The sequence below is a fragment of the Alexandromys fortis genome, unplaced genomic scaffold, assembly GCF_014885135.2.
Source record: "Alexandromys fortis isolate MF-2015 unplaced genomic scaffold, M_Fortis_MF-2015_v1.1 scaffold_82, whole genome shotgun sequence".
Lineage (NCBI taxonomy): Eukaryota > Metazoa > Chordata > Mammalia > Rodentia > Cricetidae > Alexandromys > Alexandromys fortis.
The window spans coordinates 4,162,911-4,187,581 of record NW_026067963.1 but is presented as its reverse complement, the minus strand read 5'-3'; the positions used below and the strand labels follow the sequence as shown (position 1 = coordinate 4,187,581).

The following is a 24,671-nucleotide window of genomic DNA, read 5'->3' as shown; positions in this document are numbered from 1 at the left end:
TGGAATCTTCTCTTTATTATATTTCTTTTTTTTCCCCATGAGTAGATTTGTAGCAGCATTCTTAGGTATGGAGAATGCCCATAATTGAAACATGTTACTAATGAAACATGTTATTTTATCAATAAAGGAAAATTTCTTCTGTTCTAACTATCTCCTAAAAATAGTGGATAATTTTTTTAGTGCGGCATTCATTTCATATCCATAAATCTTTACTAAGACCCACTATTCTTGTTTAAAATTTACCTATACCTTCAACATCTGCCATCCTGATTCTTCAACTTTATTTCAAGTTCTAAACATATTTGTAGGTTGCTAGTTGAGAGTCTTCAAGGTAACTTGAAGTTTTAACAATCATCTCAACTGACTCATCATGCAAGGAACTCTGATGCCAAGTTGTTGGTGTAAGGGTATTTGTGTCTCCTTGTGTGGATGATATTCCAACACATTTATATATTTGACACTCCCAAGTGGCCCGAGAACTGATTTATTTGTATCTTAACCCAAAAATTATAAATGGAAATTATTTTTTTCTCAAGTTTATATAGTAACTTACAGTAGTTTATGTAGCAACTGAGCCTTTGGGCTTTCAGAACATAATGGGATAAAAATTTTGTGCAAAAAATAAATCAAGACTTACTTTAAAAAGACAAAACATTTCTAGTTGTAAATTGTAGTTCCTGAAAACAGGAGGAAGAAAACTGTGAGGTAGCATTGATGTGCCAATATGTACAAATTAAAGACACAGTTTATAGACAGACTTATAGTTCAGCATCTTCATAGTCTAAGAGTGTAAAAGGAGATATAGTCCTGCTCTACCCACAAGGACCCATCTTTGTTGGGAAAGATAAGCTCCATCACCCCTGGTCAAGAGTACCAAGTTAATAATCTTTGAAATTGCAGTCACCTCTAAGAAGTATGAGGACAATGTGATTACAAGGAGACACTCCAGTCAGGAAGCTTAGATCAGAACTCTGACATCACTATTCATTGCTCATGGGATTGGGATTGCTTCATTTCTTTGCTCTACAGTTTCCACATCTTATAAAATAGAGACAATAGGTAATTTATCACAGAAAGGTTAAGTAGATTGAGTTAAATCATTTAGCACAGTAACTGGCAAAATTTACGTACTTATTAAGGGTGAACTCTTGTGTTTTTTTTTTTAATAAAGAGGCTTTAAAATATTCTTTATTCCCAGTAGTACTCTCTGTGACCCAACTAGAATTAACCTGTCCTTGTTGTTGAAATACCTGCTATTGACACATCTTTCTATTTTTCTGATCACATTAAATATTGCATTGTCTTAAAATAAACTTAGTAGTATATGGAACAAAGCTGTTAGCTACTATTTGTTTAATAACAGTCATCCAACAGTTATTAAAGTCATGGTTCTTATTTACCAGAAACCGCACTGATTCTTGTAGCTAAAAAACTCAAATAAAATAATATGATTCTCAAGAGGCTTACCAAAATGTATCTTGGGAGATAAACAAGGACATTTGTAGTTACAAGAATGCAGGAGTAGTACATAAAATATTCTGAGAAAACAGAGGATGGCTATAGTTCAATTATAAAAGGCAAGTTGAATTAGTGGAATAAAGATGTGACAAAGGGTGTACTCCAGATAGTACTTCATTCTTAACAATATTTAGGCCATATAGAGGTAGGTGCATTTATGTACTGCATTTAATGGTAACCCTATGAGGTATTTGTTGTTAATTTAATTTCAATTATAGGCTTCTGAATTTCAGAAATATCAAACAAATGAAGCCTGGAATTGAGCCCATGTCTGTTTGGGCTTCATGGTTCATCTAGTTTTACTACCTTGCTGATTCATCTGAAATAAATAGGTGATGAACAACATGATACAGCTGAACCAGCCAAAGATGTGGAGACATCTGTAGTTAGTGTACAGGTTTTATGTGATGGTATACTGGCAATGTCTGTTTTCAGTTCATACCAGAGTGGCAGAGGGTATAGAAAATAATGCAAAGCTGCAGAACCAGGAATAGTGGGATAAAGGCAAAAAAAAAAATGGAGAGTTCATGAAGGGCATTAGGAAACTGAGCTTTTCAATTAGAGGTACAACTGGTTAGAACGGTAAATGATTGGATTGAGTGGGAATAAGGAGACTTAAGAAGAGAGAATGAAGATGAGGCCAGACTTCAAGTTTAGTGTCTACACCAAGTCTGAGGTAACATGAAATACACAAGTAAATAAATACAGAAACAAATAAGTAAAAAAAGAAGAGCCACCCTGAAAAGAAAGATAACAAAATCAAATTGACATGCTTCTAAAGGACTTGTGGTATATTCCAGCACATAAAAGTAACTAGAAATATAGAAAACTAGTTGAAGTCTTGAGACTGGGAAAGATTGGCAAAGTATATGTGAAAAGGTAGCCAAGAAAGAAAAGCATCAGGAAAAGGAAGTGACAGTGTGACATTTATTGGTTTGTTGAAATTTACTTGATTTCTTTATATCACAGATTATGATATTTGTTTTGGGGGCAGGTTTTTACATATTATACGTCTGATCCTAACTCCCTGTGTGGCTATAGATGACCTTGAGTTTATCTTCTTCTTCTACCTCCTCTGTGGGGGTTACAGGCACCACCACATCCGGTTAATGGGGTGCTAGGGATCAAGTCTGGGGCTTTGTGTGTGCCAGATAAACACTCTACCAACGAGCTACACCTCTGTCTGATACACACACCTTTAAAATGATCACGGGATAGGTAGAATTTTACATTGTCTCATGTTGATGAGCATGTGTGTTGTGTAAGTCAAGTATGACGATGTTAAATGACAGGGAGTTAAAAAGAGTTTCATATTGAAATACCTTTCAAAATAAAACATTTCATGCCCCACAGACACACAAATGACTTGTGAAATAAGCAATAACTAGCATGATCATAGCTTTGACTTAGTTGGTTTTAAGCTTTATTCTTTTCTTTCTTCTTCCTTCCTTCCTTCCTTTGTTGGAGGCTGCTCGTTCATCTTCCTGGCTGTCCAGATTCCTGAAATAATCACACAGAAAGCTGTATTAATTAAAACACTGCTTGACCCATCACTTACGTGTATTGCTAGTTAGCTCTTATATCTTAAATTAATCCATTTCTATTAATCTGTGTATCACCATGTGGCTGCGGGCTACCAGTAAAGTTTTATCCTGCATCCAGAGTCTGTCTCCTGTGGCAGCTCCATGGCTTCTCCCTGACTTCACCTTCTTCCTTCCAGCATTCAGTTTAGTTTTCCCACCTAGGTCTATTCTGCCCTCTATTAGATCAAGCAGGTTCTTTATTCATTAACCAATAAGAGCAGCACATAGACAGAAGGACTTCCCACTCCCTTCCTTTCTTTCTTCCTTTCTTCCTTCCTTCCTTTCTTTCTTTCTTTCTTTCTTTCTTTCTTTCTTTCTTTCTTTCTTTCTTTCTTTCTTTCTTTCTGAGGCAGAGTTTCTCTGAGCTTTGGAGTCTATCCTGGAACTCTGGAACTCACTCTGTAGACCAGCCTGGCCTTGAACTCACAGAGATCTGCCTGAGTGCTGGAATTAAATGCATGTGCTGCTACCACCACCCAGTGGTTTTAAGCTTTCCTGTAAGACATATTTTATAATTCTGAAAATTTTACAGTAATTCTTGAAGAGGAGTATTACAGAATTAAAAAGATAGTTTTGGGATTTTGTTATCAGCACTCAGGAGGTTGAGGCTGGTGGATCTCTGTGAGTCTGAAACCAATCTGGTCTGTATAGAGACTTCTAGATCCTCTAATTCCTTTTCTTTCAAAGAAATTAAAAATTTATTGGATAGCTCTTACATTTCACTGTCATTTGCCATCAATGACTTTTTTGGTGGTTGTTATTGTTCTTGTGTTTATGACAGGTTATGGTTCAGATGGTTGTAAGCTCCTACCAGTCTTCCAGTGTCAGGCTCCCAGGTCCTAGGTTACAGATGTGAATCACACATCCAGCTTAACTTTTAAGGGTATTTATTATTTTGAGCTATCATTGCTAGAAATTTGAGGGGTACAGTTGTTCAGAAAGAGAACATAGAACTATTTGTATACTGAAAGCAATTACTTGTTTGTTTGTTTAATTGTTTATTTATTTAAGAGTGTCTCATTGTGTATCTCTAACTGGCCTGGAATTCATGATGTAGACTGGCTGGTCTCAGACTCACAGAGACCCATTTGCCTCTGCCTCCTGCATGCTGGAATTTAAAGTTGTGAGCCACCATTCTTGGCAAGAGTTGTCTCACTTTTAAATTAGGGTACATTTAATTAAAAAAATGTGAAGACAAGTTCACTGGACATTCGAAGTTCAATAATACACTATTTTTAATACACATTTTTAATTTATGTCTGTACAGCTAAGTCATGCACACATGAATTACAAAGATACCCTTCGTTTGTCACCTACATTGAGTTGATTATACAGACTTCAGTCTCTACCTCAGCATCAAAGACTGAGATTGGAACACCAGCATCTTCTGTTGACAGTGGTAGCAAGGATATAAGGCCTTGTTATTAATATTAATTTCTAAAGTTAGCCGGGCGGTGGTGGCACACGCCTTTAATCCCAGCACTCGGGAGGCAGAGGCAGGCGGATCTCTGTGAGTTCGAGACCAGCCTGGTCTACAAGAGCTAGTTCCAGGACAGGCTCCAAAACTACAGAGAAACCCTGTCTCGAAAAACCAATAAATAAATAAATAAATAAATAAATAAATAAAGTTAGAGCTACAGTAACTTGAAGTAGCTATCCTTTCTTGGTATCTGCCTTCTAAATTCTGCTTATAAACATGCTAGCCATTAGAGTCCTGTAAAGATTGTCTTCCCTTTTCCTTGAGATCAGTCTTCACTTGCCTAGAAAAGCCCACATAAGTTTGAAATCCTTCCTATAGTTTTTATGATGGTGATATGTTCAGGATAATATAAATATTAAACATTAGAGGTCATTCATATAGTTATTTAGAGGAAGTGAAACCACACTTGGCAAAGAAATTTTATACACAAAATTTAAGTTGTAGGCCAGAGGAGCAGTTTTTGAAATTTAGCTTGGCTGCAACAAACTTTAAAATGCCTTTCCATTTAGAAATTTGACCTCTGGAAATCTGCTGAGCAGCTCTCTCACCTGAGTGTGTAATAGCGTTCTCGGAAAGATACACTTAAAACATTTGAAAGCAGAAAGCACAACATTCCTTCAGTAGAAAATGGGTTAAATTGGACATTTTTCTAAAAGTAGCCCTTTCAGTAGCCCCTGCAGAGACATCCAGCTTGTAGTAAGTTGAAATAAATCAGTTTGCACAGTATGTTTAGATCTAGGTAAACTGGATATAAGCCTGTCTATGCTTGGTATGTGTTCATTTCTGAAGGATAAAAGGAAACTGGTAGACTTTAGCCTCTAGAGATTAAGTGGTTCTCGATGAGAAGAGGAACATGTACTTTATTCCTCTTTGTGATGTTAATAACAGTCTTTACCAAAATTTACAATCTTTAAATCATAACATTGCAAACAAGCAAAAAATACACTTAAAAAATCCCCCAAACTATGATATGATTTGCCTATTGTGTCATTGTTCAAAAGCCATAGTGGCCAGACAATAATGGCACACGCCTTGAATCCCAGCACTCAGGAAGCAGAGGCAGGCGGATCTCTGAATTCTAGGCCAGCCTGACCTACAGAACAAGTTCCAGGACAGTCAGGACTCCAGAGAGAAATCCTGTCTAGAAAAGCCACACACACACACACACTATACTTAAATATATATATTCTCTCTATGTGTGTGTGTGTGTGTATACATACACACATATGTATGTATCCATGGTGGATTTTTATTTCCATAATGATACTTTCGTACAGAAAGCAATTTTTCTTAAATAAAGACATAATTATAGCATTGACAGTTTCATAGGAAGAGGAATTCTGTATTTTTGGTGCTATATAAGTTACTGGCATACCAGTAACTTGGAGCCTATGGTGATCAAGATTGCTTAGATCCTGGACCAGTGTACAGTGAAGTGTTACATCAGCAGGTCATCCTCTGAACTACTTAAAAATTAATATTTTACTGAAAAATGAGTAATTCTCATTTATTAGTTTTCAAATGTTGCATATCCAGATATTTACCACATATGCAAAATATGGATAACATTGTATTTACACAGGTACATATGTAAAACATTTGCACATATGTAAATATATGCTATACATAACATAAAAAGTAAAATACATGGGAGTCTTCTTTTGTTGAACCAAAAATGAGTAAGTATTATTAAGAAAAGTTTTCATATGCAGCTTGTCTTTCGCAATATAATTAAAAAACAATTTTAATTAATTTATGTTGAGGTTTTATTTTATTGGAGTTCCTTTTTAGGCTCTTAATTTGAACAAAAATCAGAATATAGAAATGAATATTGGGTAACTATTTTAATTAACTTTATGATTTATTTGCCAACAGGAAACGTTTACTAACGACATGTTAAGAGTAAATATCAACAAGAGATTCAGTTCATGTGCCGTGTGGATGGTCAGGATCTGGCCTAAATGGGTCGTGAGGGGCAGCTCACCTACAGCCAGAGGCATGAAGGCCGCACAGCTACTACTGCCGCATCTACAAGGGCTTTCTGTTGGACTTGGAGAGGCCAGTCTTCCTCGCATTCTCAGGGTCAAAGACTTCTGGGATATCATGGGGTCAGTAGTCATTACATGGGGGCAGCGTGGTTCGGAGGTGGACTGGACATACTTGGCCACACAAAGAAGATGCATCCTAATACCCATGTCTCTCAGCTTTGACCAAGGATGAGGAGGCTGTGGCAGATGGTTGCATATCTTCATGGCATCCGGGAAGGGGTCTTAGACGAACTGCCCCATCTCCAGGACGACCCAGCCGTGAAGAGTGAACTCCCTTCTCAATCAGCTGCTTGCTATGCACGAACTTCTGCAACACCGGCTCTGCTTCCTTCTTTAACTTTTTGTCTTTGAGTTGATCAACCAGGTTCAAAGTGTTTGTAGAAGAAGCAAAGCCAGTTTCTGAGTCAACGATCAGTTCCAAGGCCTCTCCAAACAGATCCAGTTCGTTTTCTGCAAACTCAGCGGCCCTTTGGAAACTGAAGTAGCAAAATTCACCAGGGCACAAACCGGTCTCCTGCTGCCTTCAGGGTCTCCTTTGTCCCAACATACAAAGACTCCAAGACGATGCTGATGAAGTTCTCCAACTTATCTACAGTGCCATTTAGGTCATGAACCTTGTCACAGTGGCGGCAATCACCTAATCTCCCACTCCTATAGCACACATTAGTCAACAGCACTGATGGAGAGCTGATGGCTAATATGGACACCGCCACGGCGTCCACTCTTCCGCGGCTGCCCTGCTTGTGCAAGGGAGCGCATGCGCCTAGAAGCCTGCCAATGGCTTAACTAACTTTAACATTTATTAATCTCAGCACATTCCCCCAAACTCAGGCTTTTATCTGCCTCATTTTCATGTGGTTTACAAAATTTACAAATTAATTTACTAATTAAAATTAATTTTTTTAAACTCAAAAAAACCTTTATTGATTTCAGGCTAAAAACTAGATACTTGTTTTTATATAGACATCTGCTTTCTAATATTTAGTAGAAATTGTTTAACTTGTAATACGTCTTTAAAAAATGCTTAAATGTGAGGCGAACTCATCCAGAGGGCGTTTTTGTTACCTTTTCTACTGATGCACAGAATGCAAAGTATTTGCTGCGTGTCTTAGTGAAGAACCGGAACAAGAACCTGAAGCCGATTTTTTCCTCTTTTGTTTGACATCTGAACTCTATCACTGCCTCCTTCCATTCTTACACAAAAGCACCCCCACCTGACAGCATCTGGAACTCCATCCTCTCTGAGCCATCTTCCTTTACTAGACCAGCGTTTTCCTCACTTCTTATCAACCATGAACCAAGTAACAAGAGGGTTTTTTGGGGGAGGGGTATTGTTTAAATAACGAGCACGCACACTTTAGTCAATAGTAAAATGATGAAAATTTTAGAAAAACACTGTTATTACCTGGAGGAAAGATTTGATTTTCATAGAGCTATGGAAAACATATTGGGTCAGTCCTGACATCACAGTTCTAGTTTGCTGCCTACGCAGAGGGGATCATTTGACACTGGGGTCACCGGTCTCTCCAGCCTCCAGGATAACACCCAGTGGTGAGCAGAGACTGGGGTCCAGAGCTGAGTTTTAAGGCAACTCTGTTTCTGCTCTTATTTTTGTGTTAAGTTAATCATATTTATGGGTAGAAATAAAGGCGAATTTATACAATGTTTAATGAAAGTGATCTTTTTCTTTAAAAAGCACGTAGACTTTCTAAATAGCAGAGTTAAAATTAACAGTGAGCTCTCCCCACTGCTATGCAGACCAAAACTAAAGGACGATTGTTTTTGAACTGTTAACTTGCTCCGCAGAGTGATGTTCGTCGGCATTGACATTGGGTAATACGCCACTGTAGTCAATTAGAACTCATTAAGAACACTTTACCCACCAAGAGCTTTTTCTGTGAGGTCAATTAAATAAAACGTTAAAGCTGGTGTTGTGACTGTTTCTCCCTTGTAATAGTGAAGTCACTTTATTTTTAGCCTCCTTTTGATTAAGACTAGTGGTCAAAGATGACAAGGCCCTCAGAAGAGATTCTGAAGATAAAGCGCTTGGGCTACCCAGGCTGCAATCATCAACAATTAGGAAAAATGTACCAAACACTTCATTTCTTTCTCCAGGCTGCATGGCAAATTGCATTTAACGTTTCAGGCTTGTTGCATTTTAAAATAAGGTCTCAAACTAAGCAATTTTCAAGACAGCTTCAATCAAGAGATATTGCTTAAATTTTTGTTATTGCTATAGAAATGAAAAGAATGATTGTCCGTGTGATTAGCCTTGAAGATTGCTTTGGGAAGAGTTTGACAGTCCTAGTAACATGCCTATTATCATTTACAGTCCGTAAAATTGAACACTACTTTGACTCTCAAGTCAGTTTTATAAGACTTCCTCTTTATCCGCTGATTTTATTCCACAGTTCTAACACGGAGCGGGAGTCAATCCTTGTAATGTGTTAATGTGTGGATAATTTACTTTTAATCATGGTTAAAAAGTTTCCTCCAGTCAATAAAAACAATAAACACACGGTGGAATAAATTTAACTCAATTGATGCCTCCTGTGTGCAAAACTGTACTAAATAGTTTGGCAGACAGATATGTTTAACTGGAAGAGGTTGTGGTTTAATGACTAAAATTTACAAAAAAAAATGAACAAAATGAGTTAAAAAATTAGCACTTTTGTGTCTTTACAGGTTTTTTTGTGTGTTTCTTATACTTTATTTTCTTTTTTCTAAATCTTGGATTTTAAAAACTTTACTTGTTTTCTAGAGAGAGAGAAGGTGTAGAACTGGTAGGGTGGGGAGTTGGGGAGCATCTCAGAGGAGACGGGGAAGGGGAAAGTGTGGTCAGAATATATTGTATGAAAATTATTTCAACAACAAAAAAGAAAAAACTTAGCAACATAATTGCACTTAAGTTGTGTTGAATATTGCCTGCACCACCTCATCTGTTATATATAAATAGAGATTAAATTGGCCTGATGCTGTCTGACCTGGGAAGTTCATTGCAGGCCCATTTATTTTGTGATTATTAGGTGATAGATAATTGGTTAGAGGAGTAATGGTTCACAGAAGAATAACAGGACCTCCTGCCATGGGCTCCTTTGCTTAGAATGGTGGGATAAAGCAAATCTATACAACAACTTTGAAAAGAAATTTAATATTAGCGATGGTCAAAAATGCATGTCTTTTAGCTGATTAATATTTTTTATGGGAATCATTAAAGGAAGTATTTATCTATAAATGCATTTTTTATATATTTATAAGGCCAGAAAATAATTTTAGCAGTTAGCAGTGGTGGCACAAACCTTTAATCCCAGCACTCAGGAGGCAGAGGCAGATGGATCTCTGTGAGTTCGAGGCCAGCCTCGTCTACACAGCAAGTTCTAAGACTGCCAGAGTTACACAGAGAAACTCTGTTTCAAAAACAAAACAAAACAAAACAAAACAAAAATTTTAACAACTTGAATGTTGGATCTTTTTATACAGCCTTTATTACTGTAATTTGAGAAAATTACAGTATTTTTCTTGGTTAAACATAACACACAGGTTATATTTATATTTACGTCCAGGTGTGGTGTGGCACTTCTTTAATCCCAGAATTTGAGAGGCAGAAGCAAGTTTATTTCTATGAACTTAAGGTCAGTCTAGTCTACACAGCCAGTTCTAGAACACCCAGGACTACACAAAGACTCTGAAATACACACACACACACACACACACACACACACACACAATGATCATGTTGTCTTTGTAATGTCATGGAAATATTTAGATAGATAATATAAAAAGTTGTAAGCAGCATTCCAATTCTGTGAAAATATGCAAATGAGAAAACCTGGTAATTTTGTTAGCATCACGATGATGTCTTGACGCCACTTTGAACAATCATCTAATGTTTGTCTTCTAACCTTAGAAACTGACTGTGTAGACTAGACTGACCTTAAACTCATAGCAATCACCCTGCTTCTGCCTCCCAGACTCTGGGTTACAGGAGTGCACACACTATAACTGGCAGCACATCCTATCACGTCTTTTTGTGCACTGCTGTGAGGATAGAAAGTGACGGAGCAGCTCTGGGAAGCACGAGGGCTCTTCCGAAACCCAGTGGAACTGCCACACGATCTAGCACATCTGCGCTGAGTAAGTGCCTAACAGAGCTGAAAACAAGGATTCCTGCGGATGTTTGTACACGTATTCATAGGAAGGTCACGTAAATAGCCCAAAGGTAGATGAATTGCTGGACCAAATGTGGTGTAAGCACACAATAGATTCTTAACCATCTCTAAGGAGGAGGAAAACCGTGCCACATACATCAGCATAAATGAGCCTTAGAAGCATGTCTGGGGAAATAATTCACTCACAAATCTATTATACTGATATTATATAATTACACGCATATGAAGTACCTACAGTAGTCAGATCCATAAAAACAAAAAGGGAAAGGGTGGATACCTTGCCTAGAGGAAAAGAATTTATTCGATGGGGACAAGGTTTGGAGCTTTTAAAGATGAATGAGGTCGATGGTTGGAAGTGAACTGTGCACTTAAGATAATTTAAAATGGTAAACTTCATGTGTGTTTTAATCTACAGTCTACAAAACCAAAATGGCTAAGATAGGACAGAGCTGTACTTAGGCAGTTGAGTGCTTACCTGTACTGGGCTCCATAACCCAGACAGGCTAGGACACACTTACTTATAATCTTAGCACTCAGGAAGTAGAGGTAGCAGAGCACAAGTTCAGGGTCATCCTTTACCTAAAGAACTGGAGACCCACCTAGGTTTCTTGAGACCCTATTTCATAATACATACATACAAACATGCATAATATACTAATAGAACATGTAAATTATATATACTCTGTATCAAAAATGAAAATCATGTTTTATGTATCTCATTGAAATATTTTTAGAAAGGTATCAAAAGCAGGGTCTTTCTTCTGTTACAAATAAAAAAGGGGTCTAGTTTACACAGTAAGAGTATAATACAATTAAAAATGGATTCACAGAGCAACTTGATATAGAATCTTAAATGTCAACAAATTATATTCTGCCATTCAAAAATCTGTTCTACTTGAGTATTTTCTATGTCTTTCTTTCCTTAGTCCATATGTAGTAGCAGAAAATGTCAACGTCAATAGGTATTAGCAGAAAATGTAATTGTGAGACTAAAATGAACTTTGAACTCACAACTTTAGAAGCTAAACAGTCAAGAAGCTGGAGGTCCAAAGAAGCAAAGATTATATAAATACATAAAATACAGAATTACATACATTTCTTATATAGTTGCTTGCGTCTGTGTTTTGGAGATGTTATTCTTATAGTCTTGTGTTTGTTTTCTCATCCTTTTGGTCCTAAGAGAGGTTGTATTTTCTTTACTTTTAAGAATGATATATTTTATAAATTGGTTTTACATCCTGACTACCACATTCTTGTCTTAAACAATAGTCTTCAAATTACTATAATTGAGACTCAATAAAAGTGATACTGTCCTTTGTACCCCTCACTGAGGTGAGGCATCACACTAAAAATATGTTTGGTTGAAAATGCCAGCAATTTAATTGCCCCACAGGAACTTACTGTGTATCCAATTGGGCAGTCAAATGGAACATCCAAGACATCATTTGGAGACTCAGACACCACTGTCAACAATATTGCTTTGTTTTCATTGGCTTATTCTTCACACAGGCTCTTTTAGTGGCAGTCAAATGGCTGCCAAGACTTGTGTCACATCCTCCCAGGTGGCCTTTGCCGTGAAGGACATGAACTAAGGAAATCATTCTCTAACTGCAGGCTGTGTGTGTGCCCACTCCAGTGACCGGTAATCCCAATGTTAACTCGTAAGACAGGGCTAGACTTTCAAAGACGAATCTGGAGAAAGAGACTGGGGAAATTAGGCACAACAAGAGAGAAGTTCCACTGTCCACTAAGGCGATGTCTTCTCACTCTATTGGGGAGGCTTCTATCTAGACGGATTGATCACTGCTGCTCCCGCCCAGCCCACTATATCAGCCAGGGGTTTGCACAGCTGTCTCCTAGCATTGAATCCTGTTCTTTTATGGAGCATGCTATCAGGAGAACCTGAGTGGAAAGGCAGACCACATGCGCTGATAGGGAAGTTGGAAGGTTGCAGTGTGCCTCTTCAGCGCTCTTGAGGCTTTGATGTAGACAGGCTAGGAAGCATGGAGGCACAGCTCATTCCAGCTCATTCTGATGGCAGCCCATACTGTTGAGGCCAGGAGCACTCATGCAGTACACACCGCATCTGGGGCGGAAAGCAAGGCACTGACAACCTAGTAATGAACAACTTAATCCTGACTGTGCCATTCAGTTCCTTGAAGTCTCATTCTAAAAGCCGATTTTTCCAGCCTTTCTGTTGTGGAAGCTATCTAATATGACATATAGAAAGTAATTTTTTTCTTTGAGTCAAAATCACTGATTGCTCTATGGCTAATTCTTAGGAATTATTTTAAAGAATAATTATTTTCTTCAAGATGCTAATGATGGATGGATTAAGACATGATTCAACTTTTTAATGTGTTTAACAACTTCAAATTTTAGAGTTTATTATTTCATGCCCCCTTTTATGATGATGTAAAATTTATTAAAACAAGAAAGCATATCAATACAGTTAAGAAACATTTTTCGAAAATATACAACTCTTCTTTAAACTAGTTAAAGTCAGATATTAATACTTCCATGTTCTATAAGTAATGTGTAACATTTAGCTTGATTATCTGTTTCAAGTTTGTTTAACTGTACAGTGCACCTTTGCCCTTAATATAAATTAGCATCTTTTTTGAGTGGAAGGGGCTCAACATAAGTACAATGATTGTTATAAGGCTGTGAGAATTTACTATATGTTTATGAGATTTACATTATATGTCCCTTATACATTGAAACACACAGGAATATGTTTATAAAATACCAGGTGTAGACCAGGTTCTTTCAAAATTCTAATGGTGGCAGTTTAAATACTATTTTTGTTGTTAATAATGGCTCAATACCTAGAGAGTCCTTCCAAGGTAAATTAACCAGGGAAATGCGCCAATTTTGACGTCGTTGTCGAATGACTGCATTCATTCCTTTTAGACTTAGCTCTCCATTTGCTGTTCCTCGGCACTCACTATAGAATTCCAGCTTGCTCTGCTTTTCACCTTTCTTTTAACGGTTTAGCATAGATGGTTGGATCAAGTCCATTGCTCCAATTGTATGTAGTTTAAAAGGCTCTGCACTGCTGCGCTCTTCCCATTGTGTCTGCTTCCCGAGCGGAGCGCTCTGCGCCGCGCATTTCACTGGCACGCTGCTTTCTAAGCCCATTTATGCCCATTCTTTCTGAAGACACGTGTTCATCTGGGATCTCAAATTGACTTCGCCCTATTCTGTGTCCTTAACTAAAAACGCACCATTAACGTTGATTGAGCTCTCGCAAAGCTCTCCGTAAAGAGTGAAAGGCTGCCGAGGCTAAGTGTTTGCAAATACCTGTTTGAGCCATATTGAGAGGAAGAAATGAGAAATAATTGGGAACTTAAAAATGCTATTGACATATATATTTAACAGATTAGTCTTTTTCGGTTGTTCCTAGAGAGAGACAGTTGTAAAACATTTTGGAGGGAAGAGACCGAGCACCAAGTTACAGTTAAAGACGAAACATAGAGTAAAGCCAAGTTAGTAGAACTATCACAAGAGTTGAAGGAAAATATAAACTCATGTTAGAGTAGGGAAAATGTAAAAACGTGCATAGGCCATGGATATTATCTACAACATTTAAATGTCACCAACTTGATTTTTAAAGTATAACTGTTGCATTATGATTTATATAATAGTAAGATTACTATTTTTTTCTTTTATGAACAACTACTGGTATGGAATTTTTTACACATTTAGAAACTAATTAGAATCATATAATTAAAAAGTAGAAAATTTAGAATTATGGGTTTAAATGTACATAACTGCAAAATTATACATTTTCATACTTGTAAGAAAAACACCTCACATTTATTTATAGTCTTGTGTTTGATAAAATTGTAATTCATTTAAAAATGTATCAAAATGGGTTATCCTGATACACTTTTAACTCAGGACACACGGAAAAACTGTCCCGATTACAGATGGACCAGAAAAGAAAGTGTTCTACCATTGATCTACCTCTTTCCTGTAGCTCCCAGCCGCAGTCCCAGCCTGTGATCGCTGCAACTGTCTATGGAACACGACAACGTTGAGAAACAGGGTTTATGTTGAATCAAACGAGCATATAGTTTAGGTGAAGCCCAATAAAATATAGAAGGTAAATAATTTAATTTCAGGTAATTAATACTTTCAAATATATTTCCATATTTCTTAACAGGAAAAAAACTATAAAAACTTGTAACCTAAAAATAGTTTTTTTCCTGTTAAATCATTAATTAATTATAAGGAAATGTCATTACAAAAACAAAATTTTAAGATAAAAGCGCATAAGTTGAATCTGAGAGGTACCTTTTGAATAGTTTACAAAATAAATTAAATAAAAAAGATTGATGATATCATGTTATAATTATATTTTATTTTATATAATTAATTTTCCATTATAATTATATTTTTATAAAACAAAAATGCGGAGAAGCAGATTATTTTTAGCAAAATAACTATGTGTTCCTGGCCAATCTAGTTTTAAAAAGCAGCTGTAAACTTAAGTAACAATTTGGTATTGATTTTCTTAGAAATATTTTAACGATGAAGGAAAGTATAAAAAGATGAGCAGTTAAGTGCTTCAAGGGTGTCTGGAATCGCTAGGGTTTTTGCAGAGGCAACTTTTTCTGATGAGAAATCAGTTTCTAGCTCACAAACAGAGTTGACCATAGGTGCTATCTCTACTCATAAAGAACAAGGATAATTTATTTCCTTTTATGTCAGTAATATTTAACTGAATTAACCTCTAATTAAGATCAATATTTCAAAACATTTAATGCTTCTTACAATGTATGATAGTTTGTGGGTGGGAATATTATGCATGCTGCATATACCGGGTTACTGTAAAGCTAGTTGTTAGAGTCCATATAACATATATATATACATATATGTGTGTATATGTATATACGTATATGTGTATATATACATATACATAACATATATGCAGTATATAGCTGTACAGAAGGGCATCATGCATATTTGAGACAAAAATATTCACAATCATAGGTAATTCAACAGAAGGATCTAGGACTGTAAACCAGAGTAACGGATAAGATCCTTGCTGAACAATTGTAATTACAGTCAATAGTCATACGTAGGTGTCAGAGGGTTGTCTTTCAGTTCAGCATAGTAAGCTCCTACTCTGTGATTTAAATGTGTTAATTTCTTGCATTCCAGGTTGTCTGTGGAATTGAAGATCAAGTCATAATGGATTTGATTGACTGCATGCAAAATACATTTGTCAAGGTATTTACTGAGAACAAAGAAATAATACTTGCATTGCAGAAGTTATACTTTTTATCCAAGCTAAATATATTGGAAGAGAATGAAGTAGTTTATAGTCTTTAAGCACGTTAGCTACATAGAAAGCTAACACAAACTGCTGGCGGAATAGCATGTTATTATTAAATTGCTTATTTATGTGTATTTGGAAAAGCAGTGAATTTGGAGTTGGAAAAAAATCTAGGATTGGATACGTTATACACTATCCTTTTTGTAAGCCACACTTTCTTTAAAGACATAGGACATGCCCTGCCTATCTAATTAGAATTTTAGAATAAGTCGTTCAAAACGCGTGCCATCTGCAATCATTCCTCTGAAAACATCATTATCTCCCTGGATATTTTGCCTGTTTTGTTAAATAGGAGTGGGAAGGAGACAGACGTATTGCCTTCGAATAACACGTAGCTTAACCTCCTCGCTAGTCCCAGGGGAGCTGTGCATTACGTCAGTGACATCTGCTGTCATGGCAGAAGAATACTATGAGCTGCTGTGCTGAGTAATGTCCAGAATCACCCTTAGTGTTTGCATATAAAGCATCATGAGTCATATGAAAAGGCTACTGAAGGACAGCTATGTGTTCACTGTGTTCTGTGCAGTGCCTGGCAATACCTAAACTCTTGTTTATTCTTCTTCTTTATGTCATTATTAAATTATGTATTAAATTTTTTTTATGCTCAATAAGAAATTCAGATGTAATTAGAATAATATTTATAAAATGTCCCCCAATTTTAAAAAATAAACATAAAAGTAAAGTAAAATATAAAGTAAAAAACATATGGATTTTATGAAAAATCCATAGGTGAAAAAAAAAATCCCAGAATGTTAGAGTGCTTTAAGTTATTCTTTTCTGCTTTATATGTTTCTGTTCTTGAGCACTTTTCCCCAGTAAAAGCTTATTACTTGTATTTGTCCTAGTACTTAAAAGGACATGCTTTGTCGTAAAAGTTTCATACTCACTTCCAGTCATATGACAAAGAGCATGGAGTCCTAATTTCATAATAGGTACACCCTGTCAGACGCTGCAATGTCGCAGCCGCAGTGCAACCCGACACCTTCTGGACATCTTCAGAACTGCACAGCTATTCTGGGAACAAAGGCCCTGAATGCAACAGCTATTTAAAACCCACACAGTAAGAAGTAAAAAAAAATCAATCTGCAATTAGGCTTGAAGGTTAACAATTCACACAATTAATTTACAAAAGCCGATATTAAAGGATTAAAAAGCACGAAGTTATTGCACGCACACTGGAGTGATAGTTTCCAAAATACCTTTGGAAATATTTTCAGGTAGATTATAGGGTATGCAGTCGGATAAAAACACCTTATGTTTATACAAGTAACATTGTAATACCATGAAATTATATGCAGCGTAGAGGCAATACTCTGAATATAGGGTACTTTCTGAATTGTACAGCCTATTTATATCAAAATGTGACTGGCATTTAGTCATCGTTTTTGTCTGGGACAGGGTCTCTTGTAGCTCAGTGGACATCACATCAGATAACCAAGGATGACCTTAAACTCCTTATCTTCCTGCCTCTACCTCCTGACACCTGTGTGCCAGTGTGCCTGATGTGTGCCGGAACTGGGGTTGAACCCAGGGCTTTGTGTATGCTAGGCTAGGTGAACAGTCTGCCAGCTGGGTAACAGACCCAGTCCACTGGCCATCAATTTAGAGAACTTTATTTAACAACTAAAGTCAAATCCATGCTTGATTGTTTTGCGCTATTTTAGACACTATAACAATTTAGCAAAATTTTAAATGAAATATAATTATTAAAGGTCAAAACTTAGCTTGAACATGTGACTTTTTTATTTTTATATTTTTAGCTGGAAACCGCTTGTAAAATCGTATCACTACAGGTACATTGCTTGAATAGAAAATAAGGCTCTGCTGTAACTCTGAGAACAGGCACCAGCAGTGCCTATAGCTGGCTATGTTTAGGGACTAGCATCGATGACCACGTTTTGCATTTATCTCTAAGTGAGTTTGACGGCTGCCCTGGATTAAGGGTATTTCTTTTTTTTTCCCCCTTGCAAAGAATAGAACAAAAATGTGGCAAAAACTCACCTTACTGTAGCAATGGTTATGTTGGGTCTGCTGGCTCCTATTCTTGGAGGTACAAAAACTCACCTTACTGTAGCAATGGTTATGTTGGGTCTGCTGGCTCCTATTCTTGGAGGTACAGCAATCTCATCCCCGTTATGAACAATCGTGTCCATAGTGATACGATTTCACAGGAAGTCTCAGGCTAAAACAGACATGCTCAAACCAGGTTTTGACCTTTAATAATTAATTAAAACTCCAATGAAATGGAGTTTTATGTAATTCTAATTGTTTAGATTAGAAGAATTAATTTAAGTAGAACAACAAAAGTCTTCGCAGGGCAGACCACAATGAGATTTCACAATGAACTCCTTCTAACACCAGAAACAAACACTTGTATTTCTAGAATCTGTTTTATATCCTATCACTTTTATCTTCTGAGATTGTTGTATACTACAATAAGTAGTTCATGACTGTTGTAGAAATTGGGGAAAGTAACTAAAATAACTACATAGTTTAAAACCAGTAAGGCCAATGATATTAAGTCAGATTAACCAAGAGAGACGTCTTCATGTAGAACCAAAGGGCTTCAGCATATCAGAAACGTAAGGTTTTATTTTTTCCTGACTACTGTCTGCTGGCATTCGCATGTTAAAAATCAATGTTTGCTGATTCATGCTCATTTATTTTTAGGTAGTTACATCTGACTTGATCTAGAAAGTTACTCCCCAAAATAAAGGTAGGCATGATGGTCACTTACCAGCTTCATGGTTCAGATAACTGGAAGTAACTCAGCAGTAAGTGACTTCTGCATTGTATAAGTGTTCAGTTCCCAAAGACAGATATATTCTCATTTTGACTAGTTAGAAATTCTGTCAGCCTGGAAATTCATCCAAACAACTGATTGCAGCCAACAGGCTGGTTCCACAGATCAGAGCTGCAAGGGTGGAGGTACAAAGAAGCGGGAAGGTGCACAGTCCTCGGAAATTCAGTCAAGGAGGTATTGACGCTGACTCCAAAGGAGCGCTGGGTGGGGAGGTTCTTATGACTGAGTCGGGCTTGTGGCTGGGTCGACATCGGAGACAAGGTAAGAGGAAATTTTAAAGAAAGCTCGGAATATTTGCAAAATCCTTTGCCTTCATGATTTCAGAGTGTCGAATTTATTTGCTGTTTAAAATACAAGCAAACTGCATTACAACTCTGTGAGGGCCATGAGTCGGGAGGGAACACAATCGTGGTTGCTCTGTAGTTATTTCGATGTTTTCTCACTAGTTTCTCACTTCCCACTTTCGGAACACTGTGCACCCTTAATTGTTATTTAAGCTTTTGAATTATTATACCAATCCATGAGGTTTTGACAAAGGTTCCAGGTACATGGGAAGGAGGTCCTATGCTAAGAGCTTTATCCAGGGAGCAAAGTAAGCTGTAACAGTATGTGGTAATAGTCACTATTTTTATACATAAAAAATTTGGAGAGTTTTTAAATGGAGAAGAATGCTAACAGCACACCGATAGCTTTACCTTCCTTCTTCTTGATGGATCTGTTGTGACGTTCTGATCTGATGGAAGAGGAGGAGAGATTATCCCTTCCAGTTGCCCCAAAGCTATTCTGTAGGGAGTTCTAGACCAGCCTGGTCTACATAGTGGTCTACAGAGGTTCAGGTCAGTCAGAGCAGTGTAAAGGGACACTGTTTCAACACCAAACAAGCATTCCCCCCCCCAAAGAAAAACAAAATCCTTATAAAACTACCATGTATTGCTAATACTTGGTGTAGCTTACATTTTTGCTAATCAGTTTGATTCTTTAAAAGTATTCAAAGAGCCGGGCGGTGGTGGCGCACGCCTTTAATCCTAGCACTGGGAGGCAGAGGCAGGCAGATCTCTGGGAGTTCGAGGCCAGCCTGGTCTACAAGAGCTAGTTTCAGGACAGGCTCCAAAGCTACAGAGAAACCCTGTCTTGAAAAACCAAAAAAAAAAATTGAAAGAATGTAGATATCCAAAATTACATGTAATAGGAAGTATACATAAAAAGGGGACATGCTTTTCAAACTAAAAGTTTGAGCAGTATAATCAGAAAATAGCAGAGTAAGGATTTTTCCAGAAAATCCTAAAGAACTGCTCTGTAATCTTGGAGAAAGACACACACACACACACACACACACACACACACACACACACACACACAAGGAAGTTACAAAGATGAAGCCAGGACTGAACTGATAAGAAGACAAATCAGCACCCCTAAAGACTACATTATACTTTCAATGATATTGAGAACAATTAGACATGTCCAAAAGCATGTGGATAGCAGAATTTTTTGAACAAAACATGTCTCATTATGATTAAAATCTTACTATCATAAAGATGTAGAAATATACCACAATAATAATTATGCTGAGTCTATCTATTCCATGTGTGTGTGTGTGTGTGTGTGTGTGCGTGCGTGTAGCAGGGGTGGGATGGAGGTAGGGGTGTGGGTGGTGCACTCCCCGATGAGTGTGGTGTTCAGAGGACAGTGTTCAGGTGCTGTTTTCCTGTTCCATCACGTGAGGCCTGGTGACTGAACCCTGAGTCCTCAGGGTTGCCTGTACCCGTTGAGCCAGTTCCCCAACACGTGGCTTCTTCTAACAGGCTTCTCTCTAAAGATGACAGCCAGTGTGGAAATCCCCTGCTCTGAGGAGGCTCCCAGACAATCTTGTAATTATCCTGAGAATTTAAGAGAAGTTAATAGGAATACAGGAGACTCAAGTGGGGACACTATCCCCAGCTGTTCCAAAACAGAGGGAATGAGGATCTACAGTTAGGGGCTTAGATTCTTCTAAATTCTAATTAAAATGAATATGCTAAATGAAATATTTCCATTTCCTGTTCTTTTAGTATACTCCATTTCTTAAAGCTCCGATTCTCAAACTCTTCTCTCCTGCTACCTTGATGAGTTCCTGATAATCCTGAGGAAAATGAGCTCCCTTTGGAAGGCACTGTGTGCTGCAGGGGTCTGTTATGTTTTAAATTCTCCGATTTCTGCTTTTAGCAGAATTCCCCGCTGGACTGGTTTTGGTAGTTGTTCACTATGCAGAAAATGTAAAATCATAGGAAGGAGTCAGGGGATTCTTGTCTACACTGTGAGAGTGGATCAGTCTCAACCCGTGCAGAGTTACACAGAATTAAAAAAAAAAAGACCACAGACAAACTGACAAAACCTGTAACACTAGAACCCAAATTAAACCATGTAATTTTAAGTTCCATTAGAAGTCAAATGAGATTGCTGTTTCAAATGAGGTTGTTTTTTTTTTTTTAATTTTTTATTGTTGCTGCTGTTGTTGTTTATTGGTTTTTACATTCTCTCTGAAACTCTTTGTAAAAATACCTTCAACTTCAGGAGTCAAGGTGAAGTCAGGTCCCAAGAAATGGCTAAATCCAGCAGGCAGATTAACATTTGTTATTGGACAGAACAGTCCACTGTCCGCAGGAGAGCTGGTAACAGGAACGAACTACACAATAAAATACAACAGTTAAGAACATCTTACCTCGAAAGCGGAGTTAAACAGGCTTTCTTATCACAAGACCGTGCTGCAGAGTCAATTTAAGGAAGTACTTTTACAGGCTCGCCTAAGCTCGGGATTGGAATCTGTCAATAGGACCAAGTAGAGCCCTGCAGGCACGGAGCTGGCTTCCCTCAGAATCTCAGGCTCTGCTTTTTCAGACTCTGTCCTACCCACTGCTAGGAACTAGTGCCTGAAGGCCCATCCTACTTCCAAAGCTCTTAGCAGGGAGGATTCGAACTGTGAACACGAGGACGTGTTTCCTTCACAAGGGCTCTTTTTCTTTCTTCGAATATTTATTTTCCCTTTGTGTGAATGACTGTCTTGCTTGCCTGCATGTATGTATGTGTGCCATGTGCATGCTGGCGCCAGGAGGGGTCAGAAGAAAGTGTTGGACCCTTAGGAACTGTAGATGAGTGTAAGCCACCAAGTACGTGGGAGCTGGGGACAGAATGGCTGTCTGCATGCATGAATGCCTGCTCTATTTTCATCAGGACTGTGAGCTTGTTTAAAGTGATAAATTCTGAACATATGGTTTGACTTATTTTAAGAGACAAGCCTTTATTATCTGCGTAAAGTAACCAACTTGACTTCAGCAAGCATTACCAAGAAAGCAGCTTCGCCCGGGGAACCAAGGCCCTGTAGCTAATGCTGTGTAGCCCTAAGTGGACCAACAGCTCATTTATGGGGGTTTCTTTCTGTCACTAATTTGGCATGCTGCCAACTTTTCTGTTAAAGCCAAACCCCTAACATGGTTGGGTGTAAATGTTTAGAGTTCAGAGAGGTCTTCGCCCTTCTGCTGTTAGAAAAGAAGCAACAGCAACACCCAAAATAAAGAAATTTGAACTGAGAAACTTGAACTCTTTTATATTTTTGCTTATTATAAATAGCTAAAAGAAATCATGGCTCAGTTTTGTTCTAGCCACGAAAGTAAGAATTATTATTGAATTGTAAAATACATTTTAAACACTTCATTTATTTTACTGTGTATAGATGGATCAAGAATAATTTTAAATAAGATGTTTGCTTACATAATAAAATAGCTAAATTCTTTTATATAGCACTATTCAAAAGGCAAGAAGTTATGGTGAACAATTATTATAATGCTAGAGAAATGGAAAATGGAAGCCAATTTCACAATTATATATAAAGGGTGTCTTAAAGTTATTGTCAGTGTTGTTTTGCTTTAAAATTTAGCAATATGACTTTAAAATAGAACTCATCCATTTTAATTAAACAATAGTTCTTATACGTGGCCCTATGAAACCTCACATATGCAGTGTGGTAGAAGCCTCTTCCCCCAAAGATGCCCACTAGCCCCATCTCTAACCCTATGAAGACCTTACCTTACATGACAAAGGAGTTTGCAGGTGTGACTGAGGTAAGAACTTTGAAGTGGGGAAATTACTCTGGATTACCTAGAAGGAGGGAGACAGACGGTCAGAGTGGGCCATGGAGCTGTGAAGATGGAAGCAGAGGCTGGCCCGATGCCACAGCTGGCTGAGGACCAGGAGCCACGGTCACCTGGGAGCTGGAAAGCGCACAGGCTAAGTTCCTTCCAGAGCATCCAGAAGGACACAGCCCAGCCAGTGCTTCCATCTGAGACCCAGTTTCAGATTTCTGACTTTCTGAACTATCAGTCACCATGTGCTACGTTAAGCCATGAATTTGTGATAATTTGATGCAAGAACAACAGAAAACTATTTCACGGGGCATGTGCTCTTTCAAGAGGTGGCTGGAAGATCAGAAAGAGGAGTTAATCACTGAACTAGATGTCACCTTATTTGTTCTCTGAAACAGTGAAGCCCAGGCAGGGACTTAAGCACAAGATGTTAGACAATACTCTTAGCTACACTGGTTGTTAGGACTCAAAGCCAGAACTTCAATCTTTCTAACATATAGATCAATCTCCTTTTTAAAACTAATTTTTGTTAACATTTAATGATTATGAGCTCAAGGTTCCTATGGTTCTAACTCTAACTTGTTCTAGAAATGCCTTTATTAAAATATGTGAAGATTAATTTTTAAAAATTGGAGTTAGTTAGAAAGTCAAGGAATTATTAAAAAATTGCAAGCTGGAATTAAATTATATCTGAGTGGTAGAACACATGCTTAGTATGACCTGTGTTTGCTCCTCAGCATCACAAAAAAGAAAAAAACCCAATATAATACATATTTATCTTTTAACAAATTTCAAATGTATATATGTTTGATGAAGAAAAGATCTCTGCCTCTTTGGAGGAATCTATCAGGTAGCCTCTGTCAAGAATGACTTTGAACATCTGATCTTCCTGTCTCCAAGGGTTGTGGCCACAGGTATGCACACCACATGCCTGGCCAAGGCCATCTTCTAAGTGAGTACCTTTGATTGACATTTTGCCTAACTGTCCTTTAAGATTTTTGCCAATAATTTTCTCTGCTGGTTTCTTTAAGATAGCATGAATTTAAGGACATGGAGAAGATTTGAAGACAGTAAGTTCTCTAAAATTAAAAGTTACTTTTTTATATAGTTTCTCTAAATTTATCTTTTTTCCTATATTTTATATATTTTTTAAATCCCATCTCTAGTTTGACATTGTGTGTGTGTGTGTGTGTGTGTGTGTGTGTGAGAGAGAGAGAGAGAGAGAGAGAGATTATTCTTTATCCAGACTTTTCAAAGTATTGAATTTGGTTTTTACATAAACATAGAAATCATAATTAAAAATTCAAATTTATGGTTCATTTTTTAACTTAATGTAAACCACAAGCAGGTTTTTGAAGAGATCAAGCCATCTCTCTATGAATACACGACTCTATTGCTGATGGGAGAAGTAAAGCAAGAAGAGTTGAGTAGAAAGAGGTCCCATCTGTTTTGTAAAGGTCCTAAGGAGAATCTGTCTATCAGTACATACTAATCCAGGAGTTGAGCAAAAACCCAGCAGGAGGTCATTTGTCTGGAGCAACCTCACCTGTTCGTCCTTCAAGATCCTGTTCCCCCCCTCCCCTTCTCCTCTCCTCTCCTCTCCTCTCC

General features: G+C 37.5%; 1 protein-coding gene and 1 pseudogene across 1 annotated transcript in view; both read right to left on the bottom strand.

Moving 5' to 3' along the window:
- Window positions 1-24,671, bottom strand: part of Lrrc9 (leucine rich repeat containing 9) — an 86,543-nt gene continuing 61,872 nt past the window's right edge. The window contains exons 31-33 of the mRNA XM_050153564.1: window positions 23,008-23,079; window positions 21,487-21,610; window positions 1-3,018 (exon numbers count right to left, since the gene is read on the bottom strand). Of these exons, the coding sequence (XP_050009521.1) occupies window positions 2,942-3,018; window positions 21,487-21,610; window positions 23,008-23,079 (273 nt within the window). The 3' untranslated portion in view covers window positions 1-2,941. The remainder of the gene's footprint in view (window positions 3,019-21,486; window positions 21,611-23,007; window positions 23,080-24,671) is intronic.
- Window positions 2,925-18,295, bottom strand: LOC126508338 (non-structural maintenance of chromosomes element 1 homolog; annotated as a pseudogene).